This window comes from Orcinus orca, chromosome 5 (genome assembly GCF_937001465.1).
Source record: "Orcinus orca chromosome 5, mOrcOrc1.1, whole genome shotgun sequence".
Taxonomy (NCBI): Eukaryota; Metazoa; Chordata; class Mammalia; order Artiodactyla; family Delphinidae; genus Orcinus; species Orcinus orca.
Genome location: NC_064563.1, coordinates 66,840,058 through 66,859,641, shown reverse-complemented (window position 1 = coordinate 66,859,641; position 19,584 = coordinate 66,840,058). Strand labels below are relative to the sequence as shown.

The 19,584-nt window shown below is 37.1% G+C and overlaps 1 protein-coding gene across 3 annotated transcripts in view; it reads right to left on the bottom strand.

Annotated features, from left to right (window-relative positions):
* VPS8 (VPS8 subunit of CORVET complex) overlaps positions 1-19,584 on the bottom strand; it is a 300,406-nt gene that overhangs the window by 247,270 nt on the left and 33,552 nt on the right. For all 3 annotated transcript variants that reach the window (XM_049709893.1, XM_049709894.1, XM_033403195.2), the window contains exons 8-14: positions 13,800-13,924; positions 12,971-13,057; positions 10,505-10,572; positions 9,056-9,209; positions 8,894-8,953; positions 7,125-7,232; positions 1,924-2,004 (exon numbers count right to left, since the gene is read on the bottom strand). In XM_049709893.1, coding sequence (XP_049565850.1) covers positions 1,924-2,004; positions 7,125-7,232; positions 8,894-8,953; positions 9,056-9,209; positions 10,505-10,572; positions 12,971-13,057; positions 13,800-13,924 — 683 coding nt within the window. The remainder of the gene's footprint in view (positions 1-1,923; positions 2,005-7,124; positions 7,233-8,893; positions 8,954-9,055; positions 9,210-10,504; positions 10,573-12,970; positions 13,058-13,799; positions 13,925-19,584) is intronic.

The following is a 19,584-nucleotide window of genomic DNA, read 5'->3' as shown; positions in this document are numbered from 1 at the left end:
ATAAATTTATTGGGTTATATATAAGATTTCTTATTTTCAAATTTTTTTTTTTTTTTTTTTGCTGTACGCGGGCCTCTCACTGTCGCGGCCTCTCCCGTTGCGGAGCACAGGCTCCGGATGCGCAGGCTCAGCGGCCTTGGCTCACGGGCCCAGCCGCTCCGCGGCACGTGGGATCTTCCCGGACCGGGGCACAAACCCGTGTCCCCTACATCAGCAGGCGGACTCTCAACCACTGTGCCACGAGGGAAGCCCCAAAATATTATTTTGAAAAATCTCAATCCCTTCCCAAGAAATAAATGAAGTCTTAAAATCTGCTCAATTAGAATTCTAAATTAACCAGAACAAAGTACTTCCCCTGTACTTTCTCTCTCTGGTATTCATTTTGGTTTATTTATATGAACTCTTCTCATGTTATCAGAAATTATTTGCATAATATCATATCAAAAACAATCAAGTTGAAAATGGATCAATTTTCTTTTAACTATGTTGAATATATACTTTAACACTGTTACACAGGAAGGGTTTGGTTTTCCAAAAAAAAACTGTCCCTCAGGAAACAGAGTTTGACACTCAAATCATATACAAAGAGCTTTTGTAAGGTGCTCTCTTGATTACTCTACTTTGAGAAACAAAGCATCATTTAGGAAAGACACATTATTCAGCCCTCTATAAACTTAGTGCTAGTTTTTAGATGTTTTCAAAGGTCACCTGGTTAAAAGAGAAAGAATGACAAAAAATGTTAGCAGGATTAGCAATTATTCTTGGGATTAGATCCTCACAATTTTAAATGTTGACACACTGTAAACAAGCCTTTTAAAGGTAATTTACAAAGCAATGCAGTTAGGGGTCACATCATGAATAAGCCACAGGACAAATGAAAAACACCAACTGTCCTACTATTAGGAGAATGGCTACCTGTGGTTGGGAAAATTTTTTCCAGGGACAGAATCATATGCAGCTTTTTAAAGTGCTGTATCTCAAACATCTTAAATGGAAGCAATGATGATGAATTCTAGAAAACTGTGTTAGATGATTTTCAACAAGGGGTTCTGGTGATGACAAAAACACTCACGTCTTATACGCGTGAGAAGAGGTTGAACAAAATTATTTCATGAAATGTGTATGAAAAAAAGTATTATTTCTAAATCAAGTCTGTACATGAGATTGAAAGGCAATGTGCAAATAAATTAATAAATCATCTATTATAAAAATTGATGCAAAAAGAAATCATCTCTTTTTTTTAAACCAAAAGTTGCTCAGGACTGAGATGCACAGTAGAGAGAGAACTCTGAAAAGTTTTTAGCCACAGATAAAGAATAGCTCCTGAACTCCTGAACCAATTAGGACATACTCAGAAGTACAAAACTGTGTTAACAAAGAAAGCCCGGCAATGATCCTGAAGAAATGATTCTGACCTCCCCTTTGAGCTAATCAGGACATAAGGCTAAAAGGCAATAAAAATAATGTGGCATCACACCAGCCTCAGACTTTATTCAGTACACGCAGGATTTAACTTTTTTAAAAAATTTATTTATTTTTGGCTGCGTTGGGTCTTTGTTGCTGCACGCGGGCTTTCTCTAGTTGCAGCGAGTGGGGGCTACTCTTTATTGCAGTGCACGGGCTTCTCACTGCGGTGGCTTCTCTTGTTTCGGAGCACAGGCTCAGTAGTTGTGGCGCAGGGGCTTAGTCACTCCGCGGCATGTGGGATCTTCCTGGACCAGAGCTCAAACCCATGTACCCTGCATTGGCAGGCGGATTCTTAACCACTGCACCACAGGGAAGCCCAGGACTCCACTTGTGTCCACATTTTATATACTCCTAAAGGTCATGATTTATGACAGAAATCCTGGTAGCCTTAATACAACATGGACTCAAAACAATTACATAAAATGAACGGGGATATTTCATTTCAATAATACTCACAGTAAAGTTGATGAGGTCATAATATAGGTGAAGATGCTTTTGCTTAGTAACATGTATTGCTCCAGATTCGTCTCTCTTAACCTGATGATGAAATAAAAACAACCTAAATATCAGCTATTGTTTGAGAGACGTTTTAAAGTCTCACCTAGTCAATCCACCAAGAAAATGATTTCCATTCAGAATATGGATAAAACAAAAATATTGATAATTAAAGAAACTATACAAATGAAAAAAATCATTCACATCATGATTTGTACCAAAATCCATAGTACACCTGGTCAGTGGTCTAGTTGTCAGTTTAGGCACACCTTGTTTTATTGCACTTCACTTTATTGTGCTTCCAGATATTGTGTGTTTTACAAACTGAAGGTTTGTGGCAACCCTGTGTCAATCAATCTATCAGCACCATTTTTCCAACAACATTTGCTCACTTCATGTCTCTGTGCCACATTTTGGTAATTCTTGCAATACTTCAAACTTTTTCATTATTATTGTATTGTTATAGTAATCTGTGATCAGTGATCTTTGATGTTAATATTGTAATTGTTTTGGCATTTTTTAGCAATGAAGTATTTTTAAATTAAGGTATGTACATTGTTTTTTTTAGAGATAATGCTATTGCACACTTAAAAGATTACAGTATAGTGTAAACATAAGTTTTATATGCACTTGGAAACCAAACAACTTATGTGACTCACTTTATTGCAATATTTGCTTTATTGCAGTGGTCTGAAACTGAACCCACAATATCCCTGGGGTATGTCTGTACAGGCAAATGCTGTATGTAATATTCACTCTGTCATAATTCAGAAAAACCTAACTGCATCACGTCAGTGACTATTTAGCCAGAGTTAAAGCATAAAATGGGATTGGTGGCATAATGTAAAAAAGTAAAACAAAAGTTCATGAAAAGAAAAAAAACCGCTGCAGTGACAAGACTAGACTTCTTTGGGTGAAGTATGATACTATTATAGCTCAAACAGCCCAAAATTTCCCAAAAGAATCTCAAGTGTCAATATTTTACTTATATATGCATATATATATACTCTCTATAATCTTCAATCATCCTTATAATTTGCTCTCTCCACTTATGCTCCAAGGTGACAGAGCACTGAAGAACAACACACCACAATGACCTGCCTGAAATTCATGACGTTTAATTCAACCTGGGTTTTCTTGCATACTCTCCATAGTAGTCTTCCAGATGTCTTCCTTTCCCTTTAAGTCACAATTCCTCTTTGCCTTCTAGTCCCAACACTTGTAGTGTTGACCTCACCAGATATCTTAACAAACAACTGAGACCATTTAGTGTGAGCCCTTTGTGTACTCCCATCTTCACTTCCTAAGTCACCTCCCCCTGTAAGAAAGAATGCTCTGGTAAAAAGAAGCGTAAGATCTACAGCTATGTGTTTAAGAGTAAGTTCCACTATTACAGCTGAGTCACCAAGAGTAAATCATTTATTCTTTCAGTTCCCTCATTTGTAAAATGAAAATAAGACAGCACCAAATTGTTCCATATCTTGCATATGTTGAAAGTGTTTCGTAAACAAAAAGGTCAATGCCAACATTAACTATTCTAAGATTGGCTAAAGTCCTTGCTAAACAAAATCACTTCACCTGTATATACTCTAAATCCTACTCCCTCCATTGCTGTTTAATATCCCCCCCCCCCCCCCGCTAACATACTCAGTCACTCCTTTCAAAGGACCTTTTTCCTCTTGCTATCAAACAGGTTTCTAACTTTTCCACCTTCAAAAAACAAAAGCAAAACACCTTCCCTTCATTAACTTCTTCCAGAAAGTTAACCATTCTTTTTCCTCTTATAACCAAATGCTGTACTATGATTGTGTGAGTCTGTTCTTCTAGATACTCATTTCTTTAACAAGGCTCTATAATCTAGCTTCCACCTCAATTCCACTGATAATTAGTCCTCTGAAAAGTTTCTAAAGAACTACTTCTTGCATATCTGGTGGCCTTATCTTCAGTCTTCTTCCTTGATCTCTCTTTGGCATTGGTATTACCCTGGAATTGATAATGTCCTGAAGCCTCTCCTTCTTCATCTTCTGTGATGCCATACTGGTCTACTTCCCCTCCTACCCCTAGATGCCTTTATAGGATCTTCCTTTCCTACTGTCTTTTCTTTTTCCTTTCCCCTACTTGAGTGTCCACCAAGGTTATGTGTGCTTTTGCTTTTGATTTTCACAGCTTCAACTACCTTCTCTATTCTGGAATTCTCATTTTCACCCCAGACCTGGACTGCCTATCCTCCCAGAGGACATTCCCCAATACAACACTTGAGAGTCTCACCTTCGCTTCCAACCCAACACATTAAATTCTTCCCTGACCCTAACTCATTGAATATTTCATGCTTCTAAAATGCAAAGCCAGAAATGCAATGTTTCGTTTATGTCCTTCAGTCCCCAGATCCACTAAGATGAGAAGCCTTGTCTTTCCTTCAAAATGCCATCCCTAGCTCTCACTGCAACCAACCATCCTTGTCTAAAGACCTCACACTTGCTTTATTACAAGAGCAAAACCTTTCTTTTCCCTCCAACCTCCTATAATCTGTTCTTTTTACTATTTCTACAGTGATCTTCCTAAATCGTCACTTTAATCACATCACTTTAATTACCTAAGAACATGTGATTGCTCCCCATTACCAATCTAGGTCAATTATTATATAATCTAGATCAGAGGTTGGCAATCTTTTTCTGTAAAAGGCCATACAGTAAGTATTTTAGGTTCTACAGAGCGTACAGTCTCTGTCACGACTACTCAACTCTGCCACAGTAGTGCAAAAGCAGCCACAAATAATACATAACCGAATGGGCATGACTGTATTCAATAAAACTTTACAAAAACAAGCAGCCCGCCAGATCTGGCCCATAGGCCATAGTCTGCCAACCCCTAATCAAGATCCATGCCGTATGTTCAACTTTATTCTCAACAGTAAGTTTCTCCCTGTCATTAACTCTATAAATATTTATTAGGGACTTTCTATATACAAGCACTGTCCTAGTGGCTGGAATAGAGCAGTAGAGTTGGTTTTAGACTTACAGAGCTTTCAGTCTAGTGAGGAAAAAAAATATTAGATAAGTAATTTTAAAAATGCTGAATGTTGTCAAAAAAGGTCTTATCGGTGTCTATGAAGCGGGAAATGCTAACTGAGGTCAGGAGGTCAGGAAAGGCAATGCTAATCATGAGCCAGTATAATGTGGAAGAGAGCACACAGCTTTCCTGGCAGAGGTGCTGGCATATGTAAAGACACCGAGGCCAAAGACATGGAAGCAACCTAAATGTCCGTTGACAGAGGAATGGATAAAGAAAATGTGGTGTATAAATATATATGTATACACACACACACACACACACACACACACATACATACAACAGAATACTATTCAGCCACAAAAAAGAATGAAATAATGCTATTTGCAGCAACACAGATGGACCTAGAGATTATCGTACTGAGTCAGAGAAAGACAAATACCATATGATATTGCTTATATGTGGAATCTAAAAAAATGATACAAATAAACTTATTTTCAATACAGAAACAGGCTCACAGACATAGAAAACAAACTTATGGTTACCAAAGGGGAAAGGAGGGGGAGGGATAAATTAGGAGTTTGAGATTAGCAGGTACAAACTACTCTATGTAAAATAAACAACAAGGTCCTACCACACAGCACAGGGAATTACATTCAGTATCTCATAATAATCTATAATGGAAAATAATCTGAAAAAGAATATATATGTGTGTGTGTGTGTGTGTGTGTGTGTGTGTGTGTGTGTGTGTGTGTGTGTATATATATATATATATATAAACCGAATCACTTTGCTGTACACCAAAAACTAACTCAACACTGTCAATCAACTACACTTCAATTAAAAAAAAAAAAAAAAGACACTGAGGCCAAAGACTAGTCAGGAAGCTACTCCAGAGCCTAGGCTAGAGATGTCAGTGGGAAGCAGCAATGGGGGAGACAAAGAGGAAGTATACTCAGAGTCAATAGATGTGTGATAGAGTAGAAATAAAGGGAGAAGTGTAACTGAAAGGCAACTCCTAGATTTCTGGCTGAAGAAGCTAGGTGGATAGTGGTGTACTTGCTTCACTGAGCTAGGAAACCCAAGAAGAGATTCCACAGGCACATTCTTACCTCTATAACTTCAGTTCATCTTATTTTCCCCAATATGCATATTCACCCCTCCTACAGTATTTGCCTTTATTTGTTTTTTGGTTTTTTTATAAATTCATTTATTTATTTATTTTTGGCTGTGTTGGGTCTTCATTGCTGCACACAGGCTTTCTCTAGTTGCGGCGAGCTGGGGCTACTCTTCATTGCAGTGCGCGGGCTTCTCATTGCGGTGGCTTGTCTTTGTTGTGGAGCATGGGCTCTAGGTGCACGGGCTTCAGTAGTTGTAGCACGCAGGCTCAGTAGTTGTGGCTTGTAGGCTCTAGAGCAAAGACTCAGTAGTTGTGGCACAGGGGCTTAGTTGCTCTGCGGCATGTGGGATCTTCCTGGACCAGGGCTCGAACCCGTGTCCCCTGCATTGGTTGGCGGATTCTTAACCACTGCGCCACCAGGGAAGTCCCTAGTATCTGCCTTATATCCTTCATAAAGTCTTCCACAGCCTCTTTAGTCTATACAAATCTCTTCATACTCTGAACTTATATCAATTTTTAAATTCTCATCACATACTTGAATCCTTAAACTGTTCTCACTAGTAGTAATGAACATACTGGTTTTGCCTTTCAAAACATATCTTAACCTATGTGAAAGAAGGAGTTAAATTTTATACTTCTTTCAATTGCCTTGTGTCCATTACAGTGTAGATAACATAGTATGTGCTCAATGATAACTTGATGTCTAATAAATACACTATATGTAGATAGGTAAGCCATTAATACAGACCTATGTACATCTATATATTTATACATACACATAAACCATCAATTATTTATTAGTCAAAGGAGATGGAACTGAGAAATATACCATGAAGAGGCATGGAGCTGAGGGTGATCATCTGTTTTCCATGTTAACCACTAAAGCCTCCAATAAACATTAAATAGGTCACTCTCTCTCCAAAGAATTATGATAGCATATTTCTTTGACACAATATTAAATTACTGGTGAATTAAAAAAATAATCTTATGATAAAGGACTTTACCACAGATCTAGCATCATATTAGGACTTACCAGTAGAAAATGAACAACATCTCCTCTGCAGAAGGCAAGCATGGGATTCACATAATTATGCACTGCCACGAAGTGCCAGGCCAGCAATGGAACACTGGAAGGATCCATCTAAGTGAGGAGAAGGGGAAAAAAAGTCATCACTGTTAACACACAGAAAAACAAAGGGAAAACTCTGGTTTACAACAGCATCTGACTGGTGTTCCTTGATAAAACTTCTCCTAATTTCTTATTAAAATTCCTAAAGGAGGGACTTCCCATGGTGGCGCAGTGGTTAAGAATCCGCCTGCCAATGCAGGGGACACTGGTTCAAGCCCTGGTCCGGGAAAATCCCACATGCTGCGGAGCAACTAAGCCTGTGCGCCACAACTACTGAGCCTGTGCTCTAGAGCCCACGAGCCACAACTACTGAAGCCCATGTGCCACAACTACTGAAGCCCGCGCGTCTATAGAGCCCATGCCCCGCAACAAGAGAAGCCACCGCAACGAGAAGCACATGCACCACAATGAAGAGTAGCCCCCGCTCACCGCAACTAGAGAAAAGCCGGCACGCAGCAACAAAGACCCAATGCAGCCAATCAATCAATCAATCAACCAATTCCAAAGGAGCAGAGACTGACTGGGAAGTGTCATGAGGGAACTTTCTGTGTGGATGGTAATGTTCCACATCTTGACAGAGGTTTGGATTACAAAAGTACATACATCTTGTCAAAGTCCAGCAAATGTACACTCAAGATCTGTACATTTGTTGTATGTAAATTGTTACACCAAAGGAAAAACTTCAACAAATACTGAAATGTACTTAATCATAAGCATGTTGATTATTTAGGAAAAAAGAGTACTAATTTCTGTAATTTACTTGGAAATACATTTTAAAAAAACATAATTTGATGGGTGCACAAACAGGTATATAATAAAATACAATAAAATGCTAATGGTAGAGTTTTACAATGGTAAGTATATAGATGTTCAATGTAAAATTCTTTCAACTTCTCTATTTGTTTGAAAATGTTCATAATAAAATGCTGGGAAAAAACACCAATAAAAACATACAAAAAGATGTAAACACATACTACCATGATAAATCTCAATTAGCCAATGAAGCTCACCTAAGAACTGTTAATGGCAATATAAGCCAGCTTTGCCAGCTGAAAGGGCAGACCTGCTTCCCCTGGGGTCCAAAGATACACCGAGTACCAACAAGAAAACAGAAGAGTGAGCTCCCTCATTACAGCGGCTACTTTCTGAACCAGTCTTCGTTCTGCATCATCATTCTCCTTCCCATCCCATCCCATCAATGCCTCTCCTCATATACACACAGGAAGAAAACAACTCTTTGAAAACAACGAATCAGGAAAAAGAAAAGGGAAATTGAGGTGTGCGTAATACGTTCTGAGTATCATCATCCTCCAAAGTAAAATATCAGAGGCAGAAGAAGCCAAGGAAAGAGTATGCAGCAGCAATTCATGCTGGGTATTACGGTGGGGTGTTCTCTATCAGCAGTTCATTATCAAAGCAGCAGCTGTTCATGAGAGAAAAACTTAACAGAATAAAGGTAGAAAAGTACAGATCTTGTGATCCCCAGGTTACTGCTGTAGTCACCAGCTTATGCTGCTTTGGTCACATCAAGGTAATCAGACAGTGACCTTTGCAGCACTGATTTCCATTCTACCTAGTTTTCTGACAACCTCACAGAATGTGCCACTTGCAAGTCATTCTCCCCAATCTCCTGACACGGTCTTTTTACCAATAAGACGGAGAGGCTTACTTACCCGTCCATAAGGAAAAGTCATCCACACTTTCAAGGATGGCTTCAATCCAATGACCAGTATCTTTAGGGGAAAAAATACATTTTAATATTTACCCTGCAATTTTCAAATTTTGGGTGTTCAAAGCCTCTAAAGTTATGAGCTTCATCTTCTAAATATACCTACCTTTGTTAAGGATGCCATGGCCAGTAAGGAAAACTGTGTGATGGGATGATCTTTCAACTCGGGCTTAGAATGGAGAGGCTCAATACAGCAAACTTCACCCTTGGAACCACTGAACAGGCATCTAGATTCACATGTCCTCACTCCCATCACTCTCCTGAAAATGTAACCAAAAAATGTCAGATCAACTTAGCAATGCTCCAAGGCACTATAGCCCTAGCATGGCCTACTACAAAAGCCTCCTAACAATCCAACAATTGTTACTCCTGCCCCCAACAATCCAAACTCCACATGACATCGGCATGTCATTTTTAATGTGTGGGTCAGATTTATCACCCTTCTCCTAAAAAATCTCCAATGGCTTGCCACTGTACATAAAATAAAATCCACTCTTCACCATGTTTAAAAGGTCCTATATGATCTGGCTCCTGCCTTCACTCCTCTCCCACTATTGTTGCTCCTGACAAACGCCTGCTCCAGCCACACCTGCTTTCCCTCCACTGCTCCAGCATGCCATGCTGTGCCCACCTCAAAGGCTCTGTGCTTGAACGTCCCTCTGCCTGGAACACTTCTCCTAGATCTTTCCACTTGTTGACCAGATTGTCATTCAGGTCTTTGCTCAAATGTCACCTTCGGAGAGAAGCCTTACTAAATTATACTCAAATGCACTCCAGCACACTGACCTGTTTTATTTTTTTCACAGTACTCATAACTATCTACAGTTATTTCATTTATGCATTGATTTATTGTGCCTCCCTACCCCCGACCCAACTAGAATGTAAGTTCTATTGGAGTAGCAACCTTGCCTGGTTCATAGCTGTAACTCTGGTGTCTAGAACAATGCCTACACATAGGAGATGCTCAATAAACATTAGCTAAATAAATCAATAGTATTTTTTAAGCAATTACTTTGGGCTCAACATTGTTAGAAGGTATGAGAAATACAAGAAACATAGTCCTTACTTTGAAGAACTTATGGAAATATAATACACATTGAATTTTTTGTTCTACTTTTTTTTAAACTCAGATTTGTAAATGTTCTTCCATGTATCTAAATAGTCTTTCCTCTTATTTAAAGAGTAAACAGGGCAATGCCAAGGCAATAAAAACCTTTCTACACCTGGCCATTATGGTTATAATCAACTGGGCCTGGGGCCTAAACGGAAATTAGTGAGATACTCCAGAATAATGGTTCCCAAGATTGACAGAGCTTATGAACACTCTGGGGAGTAGGAGTCTAGAATCCCATCTCGGACCTACTGCAATAGAATTGGGGCGGGGGCCCAGCCTGGTGCTCTGTATGTTCTATAAGCCCCCCCAGGTTAAGTGTAATACACAGCCACAAGCTATTTCCAATCACATGGGTTTTCCAGACCTCTTCATATTCAACTTCAAGTTATTAAACTGGAGCTAATCTTTTCATTTGTCTACAAATGTCCATTAGTCTCTTACTTAAATGTCAATTCAAAAACAGAGCCTCCGCTGTCGTTGCAAACTGCAAGAGTTGGATCATCTGTAAACTAAACAGAGAAGGAATTTATTTTCTTACACATTTTCAGACAACTAATCAAGTATTAAAAAGGTAAGGGAAAAAATTATAAAATCTAAGACAAACACATTTAATAGCATTTGAAATCACCTAAACTATATCTACCTCAGTACTCTAAACATACAAACTTACCCATATTTGGAATAAAAATGGCTCAATATCTTTAAAAAAATGAGGCTTTAAAAAAAGCAAAAACCACCTTTCATCAGGATAAAAGAAAAATACAAACTATGACTCATAAAAGCCCTAAGGTTCTCTACTTAGGTTCTTAAATTAATTTTTTCTAACTTGCTATTAAGCTAAATAGGATACTCTGGATACATTTGCAGTTGCCTAGCTTTCAAGAATAAAGACACAGTGAAAGATATTTTGTATCTTTGGGAAATAAACTTATTGGAATATGTTTTCCAATAACTGAAGAGTTAATCCACTACATGTAAAAGTTTAACTTTTTATGTAACTCTTCCTAAAACGTGCTGCCCCCTCAATCTTCTTCGACAGAGTATACCTTCAGTTATTATTATCTACCCTGGAAAACTCAAATAATAAATAATGTTCAGAATGACAGATGGTCCTAAGGGCTTATGCGGTATGGTAGATATGAGTGTTGTAAGATACAAAATTGAATAACTTAATTTGTATCACTTACAGTGACTAGTCTCCCTAACCACAGAGGTTTGTAAAACCATCCTAAATCTCATGCCTTTGTGCTCTTCAGGGATGGTTGAGGTACAGGAGGCTACTATGAAATTATTCTTCCTCAACCCCACACACGGGTAAAGAAGTCCTACACCTTTGTTCTCAAGGCCTAGCTGAGTAGTTGCCAAAGTGGAGTGTAGGGAAAGTAATAGCACTCATGATTTTATTTATTAATTTTCTACTTCTTGTGTATGTGTTTTATAATGTACTTATAGTATACTAATATATTTAAATAATTTTTAAATATTTTTATATATATATATATATATATACATATATACACACACACATACACACACACACACACATATGTATATATAAATGAATTAAAGGCCAAACTGTTATTGATGGGTTGTGTAGGGTTAAGTCTGGAGAACAACGAGTAAGAGGTTTGAAGCACAAGTAGCCGTTGTCAATGGAAGACCTCAGAAGTAAAGTCAGTGCCTGCACTTATCACCATTCCCAAGAAACACAACATCCACTACTAGTCTGCTTTTAACGTCAGCTGCATTCTTCTGCCTTTTTCTCTCTGCCTTTATCTCTTGTTTCCTATTGCTTCTCCCAAAGATTTTGCATTTTTCTGCAAATGGACTAGACTTTTATAAACAACCAACCAAACATTTATTGAGCACTGTTTATTGTAATGTGCTACTACATGTAACACACAAAAATTAAAGAGAAATAGACCCTGGTTTCAAAGATCTCAATCTATTAAAGGAGATAAGACATAACACAAACAACTACAACATACTAGAGGTTGGCTCATGCCATATGAAAAGAGGTCAAGATAAACTGCCATGATGTTCAGAAAGAGGAGGAATTCTCTCTACTTTTACTTGTCTTGGTTGTTTTCATTGTAACTAAATGCTTCAATGCTGCTTTGTCACAAAAGACTTTTATGTCACTAACCGAGATGCAGACACATAGACTCCAGATGCTACCAGACTTTAAAAAGAATGTGTATGGATAAGAGAGGTCTGCACAGCTAAGTAACCAAATGTGTACATGGTTAAAATCCAGAAGATCTGATTTTAGACTTCCTTAGTTATAGTCCTGTACATTTTATACTTCTGAACATGGGCTTGACAGCATACAAAAACCAAGGTTCGCATTGCATTTATAAATGAAATCTGTTACCTAAGTTGGTTTATTATTTTCAGGCATGTAAGGAGAAAGCCAAGATTCAAATCTGATGCTCTTCCTTTGGAGGCCTGAAAGAAAATAAACCAACAGATTTGTTTCTAAACATAACGTAAAGCTTGGTTCTTTCACAATTGGTGCCTTGAACTTCAGGTAATTCCCAACAAAGTGTGACAGAGCACACCACCTCAGCAATGAAATCCTGGCGGACTAAACAAAGTAAAAAGACCTTTTAAAACCTGCACATGGGTTTTCAGTAGGGTGCTGCCTGTCTTTGCTGCCAGGCTTTCGTCCAGGATCACATCAATTTACTCTCTTTCCTGCTATATCTACTAGACTTCAATACAACTTATAGCTGAATGTTACCATGCCAGCCCATCTCTGGTTTTCACTTGGGAAAACATCTTGTTGGGCCAGTCAAATAAAAGACAGTTCACGCTCAAGGATTCTGTTTATAAAGAAATCTACTTAAAAATGGATACAAAGGCATAATAATAAAGATTATTAGAAAAAGAAAATAAGGACTTTACCTTAATATGCAATATTGCTGTTCCTGGAGGATGAGCATCTGTTATTGATCTTAGAAGTTTTCCACTGGCCAAATCCCACATAGTGATCTATAAGACAACTAAATGCTTTAAAAACAAATTTATTGCTCTTTTTTGGACTTAAGTATCCTGGCTTTTGGCTGAAATAATCTATTCCTGGTCTATAAACATTGCAGACAAAGAACTATAAAGTTAAAACATAACTAAAGGTTGCAGATCCACTAAAGCATGGGGCCTTTATTTCATCTTCATCCTCCCCTCATCCTGCCCAACCTACTTTTCCCTTCAGATTTTAAATCTTGTTGTTTTACTGAGAGGTAAAAGAAATTTCTTTAATGAGTCAATCTCTTTAGCACTGGTAAAAATTATAGAAAGGCTTACTGCCAAACCAATTAATATGTCAGAAGAAGAGAAGAAACAAAATTTACTGCCAGTTTCAGAAGAAAAAGAAATACCAAAATAGTTATCTAGGAACACAGTAATAAGAATACTCAAAGCAGAATATAGTGTACTTAAAAATCAACAATTATCCTCACTACAGTAAGAAAGTAAATTTTGTATAACAGCCTGGTTGGTTTATAAAACCTATGTACTTACATGGACATATGAATTAAGATATTAAAAATCACAGACTCTGGCTCAGTCAATATTTAAAAATTTGGACAAAAGTCAGACTAAGCAAACTCAGGTTAGCTCTACAGACATGTCACTTTATAACACGTTTTAGTCTTCGAGATACTGATTTAGAGATAATACATTTTTTAAAATTGATTTTACATTGTCTTATGGGTAAAATAGAGCTCCTATTTACCTGTCCTTTAGCAAAACCACAGAGAAGTCGTGAGCAGTCATTGTTGATACTGAGGGCAGAGATGGCTCCATATTGACCTCCAACACTAGTGCTACCCAGACAGAGTCGCAAAGCTTGATTCTGATCTAAAGAAAGCAATTGATAAAATCAAGAGAAAGAAATGAAGGTGTGAATATATACTTAGTATAGGCTTGTTTTCAAACACTTTGAGGTAGCAAGTATCAAAAGAATCAAACGATGAAGTTACATTCATCTTAAAATATATTTATTGAGCATCTACTAGACACTGGGCATTGAATTAGACACTAAGAAAGCAGAAAAAAACAATAACTACAAGGAAGCATAATGCAAAACTTGCTAATAAGTTAAAAAAATCCTTCGAAAGCTCTTTGAACAAACTAACTTTCATTCTAGAATTGTATTTCTTGCTATTTTTAGGATGCAAGGTTACATGAAATACCATCTTTTAAAGTAGCTTTAAAACTTCAAAAATCAAAATTTATTAATTTAGAGTTGGCTGAAATTTACATTATATTATCCATGAAGAAAAGGTTTACCAGGCAAATGAACAATATAAATAAAATCACAGGGTATGTTTAAACTGCTTAAGAAAATTCTTTTCAAGCATCAACATTTGATATGCTAAAAGCAAATAATTCAAATCTCTACTAGATTAAGTTACTTAAGGGCAATGATTTTGCCTGAAATCACCTCTGATTTCTCCAGGAGGCACTCAGATATTATTAAACCTTATTATCTAATAATTAAATTCCTCTAGGGCTTCTCCTAGGCAATGCTTATTTTATATTATATAGAGTTCATTAGTGTACCCACTTGAAAACAATGAAATAAAAAATTTAAACATAAGAAGGCATGCCTACAAAATTTAACTGTTTAAGGGGGAAAAAAACTACCATACTTGCACAATCAGGAGGTCTCTTAACTCCCCCCAGCAATTCTTTGTGCTTCCCTTCACTATCTTATGTGCTAATTTTTGGAGGTAAATACATCTTACTCTCACTCTTAGACTATGACCTCCCTAAAGGCTGAGATCATGAGTGAATTAACATCCCCAGAATACCTAGCCTGCTGCCTTGCACACAGAAGCCAACTGACAATCATCTGAATAGCTGCCACATTTGCAAATCTTCCTCCTATAAAGGTAAATCTAGTTATCAGAAAGAGCCTAAAGACATTCATTCTCAAATGTAGGGAATAATACTAGGTAAGTCCTTTTGCCCATCCAAAGTGACTACTGTAAGAATATTTTTCTGTGTTCATAAGCAGGCTCAAATAGCAATCCCCACCTCCCCAGGAGTTCTGACACAATTAATGGCTGTATTCTATCTAGCACATAGGAAATATTTGATGTTTTCTGAAATCATTTTAGATCTTAGCCTTCCAAGATGAATATCAGAAAAGGAATAAAATTCATAACTATACAAGGTCTGATGTATTTTAAAAGTCCTATGTTTACTCAAATCTAAAATGATTAAAATTACAGATTTTTTTCCTTACTTTTTCCTTACATACACTTTCCTCCCTCCTCCAGTTTAATCCAAGTTATTAAAATTTCCTTTTTCCTGACTCTAAAAATGACATCACATTTAATTTTGCTTTATTAAATTGCATGCGTAAAATAGTGTTTTCCATGATTCTTATTTTGTCAGAGCCACCTTTACAGTTCGTGGATTATCCATATACCTTATTCTGCAAATTGTCAAGATTCAGCGGTTGGGCAACAATTTTCTATATATGCTACCACTTAGGGTCATGCGAGTAGTCCAACGATTGGGCTGAAAGTACGAGGACAAAGACAGAAATTCCACACCAGCCTCAAAAAGAAGTCCCTTTAGCCCGGGCTACCTGCCTTCTAGGAGAGTAGTGTTTGGATAGCATCCTGCTGAGATCCTTTGTAATCCCGGTTTTGAGATCCAAACTCTATACAGCTCTGATCCACCAATACTTAAAGACACTAACTAATGCTTCCTGCTTTACCTAAGTTCATACTTTAAATTGGACTATTTGGGCTTCCCCGGTGGCACAGTGGTTAAGAATCCGCCTGCCAATGCAGGGGACACAGGTTCGAGCCCTGGTGCGGGAAGATCCCACATGCCGCAGAGCAACTAAGCCTGTGCACCACAGCTACTGAGCCTGCGCTCTAGAGCCCGCAAGCCACAACTACTGAGCCCACGTGCCACAACTACTGAAGCCCGCATGCCTAGAGCCTGTGTTCCGCAACAAGAGAAGCCACCGCCATGAGAAGCCCATGCACCGCAATGAAGAGTAGCCCCCCCACTCACCGCAAATAGAGAAAGCCCGCATGCAGCAACGAAGACCCAATGCAGCCATAAATAAATAAATTTATTTTTAAAATTATACTATTTAAGTACTCTTATAACTCAGGGAAAGTAAGCACAGGAGAATTAAGGAGTATGACAAAATAGAGAATAAGGGTACCATTAAGAAAAAGGAAATAGAGAAAAAAAGAGGGAAGGAAAAAGACACATCTAACTTCTACATTAAAAACCCAAACCTGACTCTGCTTTCCTGACTGTGGGTCCTGTGTACTAAAAAACTAGCTAAGACAAGGACCAAATTATCAGCCTTGGTCACTCCTGAAATATGTATTAAATTTACATCCCACAGGACTATGTTAATGAAAACACTGTCAATTTTTGTCCTTAACTTTTACAATGTATTCATTATATTTATAATGTCTCTTTATAAGGTAGAGTGGCTGTGAGGTAATAGTACATAAAATGTAACATAGTTTAACTCCACAAAGATACTTATCAATTCTTATTGCTGTCATTATACATTCTATGTTTATGGTGCCATATTAACAAACTTGCTATACAATTCAGACTAAAATCAGAAAAGGTAGAATGTCTGTGGAAAGAAGAAAGCAGAGTCTTATTGAAGAGGTTTCTTCTACTAGAAGAACATTCTGTAGTCCAAATTTTTCTAGACAATTCTGGGGAAAGGTATTTGGTGAAGACAAACTTAAAACCTCTTCCAAAAACTTAATTTCTAAAGCTACATGGAAAGAACAAAAGGACCTGGACAGAAGCAAGAAAGGTGAAAATCAGAGCTCTCCACATTCTCCTCCTCCAATGGGGCTCTTGATCTGGGCAAGAAATATGAAATGAGACTATCATTTTTCCTATAAACTTCAGAGTTGGCATAGAGCTTAAATCTTGTAAATGCCTATGAAAAATATGAAAACTATCCAATGGCACACACGCAAAGAATTTTTTTTTTTTTTTAAGATTTTTTTTTTTTTTTTGGCCGAGTTGGGTCTTAGTTTCGGCATGCAGGATCTTCGTTGAGGCGTGCGGGCTCTTCCTTGTGGTGCATAGGCGTCTCTCTAGTTGTGGCGTTCGGGTTTTCTCTTTTCTAGTTGTGGCACACAGGCTCCAGGGCTCATGGGCTCTGTTGTGTGCAGCATGCGGGCTCTAGTTGAGGCGCTCGAGCTCAGTAGTTGTGGCGCGTGGGCTTAGTTGCCCCACAGCATGTGGGATCTTAGTTCCCTGACCAGGGATTGAACCCGCATCCCCTGCATTGTAAGGTGGATTCTTTACCACTGGTCCACCAAGGAAGTCCTATGAAGAATTATTATTAATGATAATAAATAGCTTACCAATTAATTAAGAGAACTCGAAGCCCAGATACCACAAAAAGCACATCCATTTGGTAGTGCAATGAATTCTATCTATTTCTTTATTAGTATACCTTTCGCAGTACACTTTACTTAGGGTAGATCTCAGCATATTCTAGGCTTAAGAGTAATGTGCTAAGTAGCAAAGAAAAGCCATAAATAACATATAAAGTCTATAATAGCCATAAAATCTAAATTTGTACATACTTCAAGAATTTCTGCTCTCCGTATACCAAAATTAATCTAATCCTCTATTTATTCACCCCTAATTTGTTTTAACTACATCCCAAAAACCATCAGAGAAGGAAATACCTAGATCCTAGAAGGAATCAAAATCTAATTATGTGTGTGGAGCTCTACTTTTATTGCCAGTATTCACCATTCTTCAATACTACTCCTTTGTGCATTATTAAAATATTCTCTAAGACCAAAGGAGAAGAAAAGAGTTATTAGGAAACATTTTTCATCAATGATCATAAAACAGCAGAAGCACTTTACCTGACCGCCATCTAACAAACACACAGAATTAAAGTTCTCCATTCTCTCTATAAAACTTACTGACTAAAGCCCACGATACACTGACTCCCCACAGCTAACTGGCTATTTTCTAGAACTCAGATGCTTACGAAAAGTCAGTTGTGTTCATTTCCAAACCTGCTCAGGTCACTGGAATACTAATGTACTTTAAAAATGTAATTAAACAATATTGTCAACTGATGAAATACAGTGGAAAAGAAAGAGCTGTTGTTTCTATGAAAGTTAAATGAATGTTTTAGAAAAACTTGGTAAAGATGAGTTGCTTTAAATTAACTGTCATGAAGTAACGTATGGACAAGACTACTGCAGAAAACTGAAAAGAAGTTTTATGAAAATCTAAAATTTTGCACACCTCGACTGATTCACAGGTGCCTAAGCTTTTACCTCTTTTTTTAATTAAAAGTACAAATTTTGCATGACCCATCACTGATGCAGCTTATGCCAAAAAAGATGCTGCAGACGTCCAACTGGCAGATACAAACTCAAAGAAACAGTTTTGGTCTACGCCAAAAGATTAAGAACAATATTCACTAATTTATTTTCATTTAAAATAAAACATTAAAGGTATGCATATATTTATAATTTTTAACAATTCCCTACTTTAACTAATTTCAAAATTTTTCAATAAGCATTTCATAAGAGGACATCGACTGTAACTAGTAACATTCTTTTTCAACATTAAAAAGGTCAAAAGAAGAAGAGTCACTCATGCAAACCAAAATTACTATACCTTTTCCTTTGAATCCATGGAGAAAAGATCAAAAAAAAGAGAAAAGCAAGAAATCAGTTCAAAAGTTCAGAGAAAAGACAGGTAAAATTTCAAGAGTATAAGTGATAAACTTTAGTTATCTGTGGGAATGATACTAAATGTGATTAAATGATACATCTAGCATTTATATTTAGGTATTGGTACGGAAATAAAGAAAATGCATAATATCCAAATTTTAGCACAGTAAATCCAAGTCCATTAAGCTTGATAAAAACAAAAACAATTTCCAAAAGATAATCTACTAAAGTATACTAACAACCCCCAAAATGGAAAACTAAGGGCCTTAGGATAGGGAGATATCTTTATTAAGATTCGAATTTTTGAGATCCTATATTTAGGTAAGAACCAAGATACATAATAAATACCATATACCTATAATTCCATAAGAAAAGGCAATTTACATGACGTTTAAGAAGCTTATAATGATTACTATTTTAATGACCCAGGCCTCTATTCCAAAGAGAATCTAATGGTACTTAAGCAAGTACAGTTCTGCACTTTTTCCTATGATCAACAAAGATGTTTAAAAGATCAGATTTAACCCAGATCTCTAATCTAGACACTTCATAGTATTATTACTCTGCCATTTTTTTCCTGGCTTTCAAGCAAATTTAAATCCATTTACTAAAACTCATTGTCCAAATATCTGATTCCCACAAAAATGAGTAAAATTTATTAACTGCATGATTAAAAATCCAAAGCCTAACTAGAATATTATGATCCTTTCTCAAAATGTTCATTATGGCATACTTTCTTTTTCATGAGACTGTAATGAAAGATTATTATTTCATCAAATCTACAAGAAAGTTGCTGGGGTC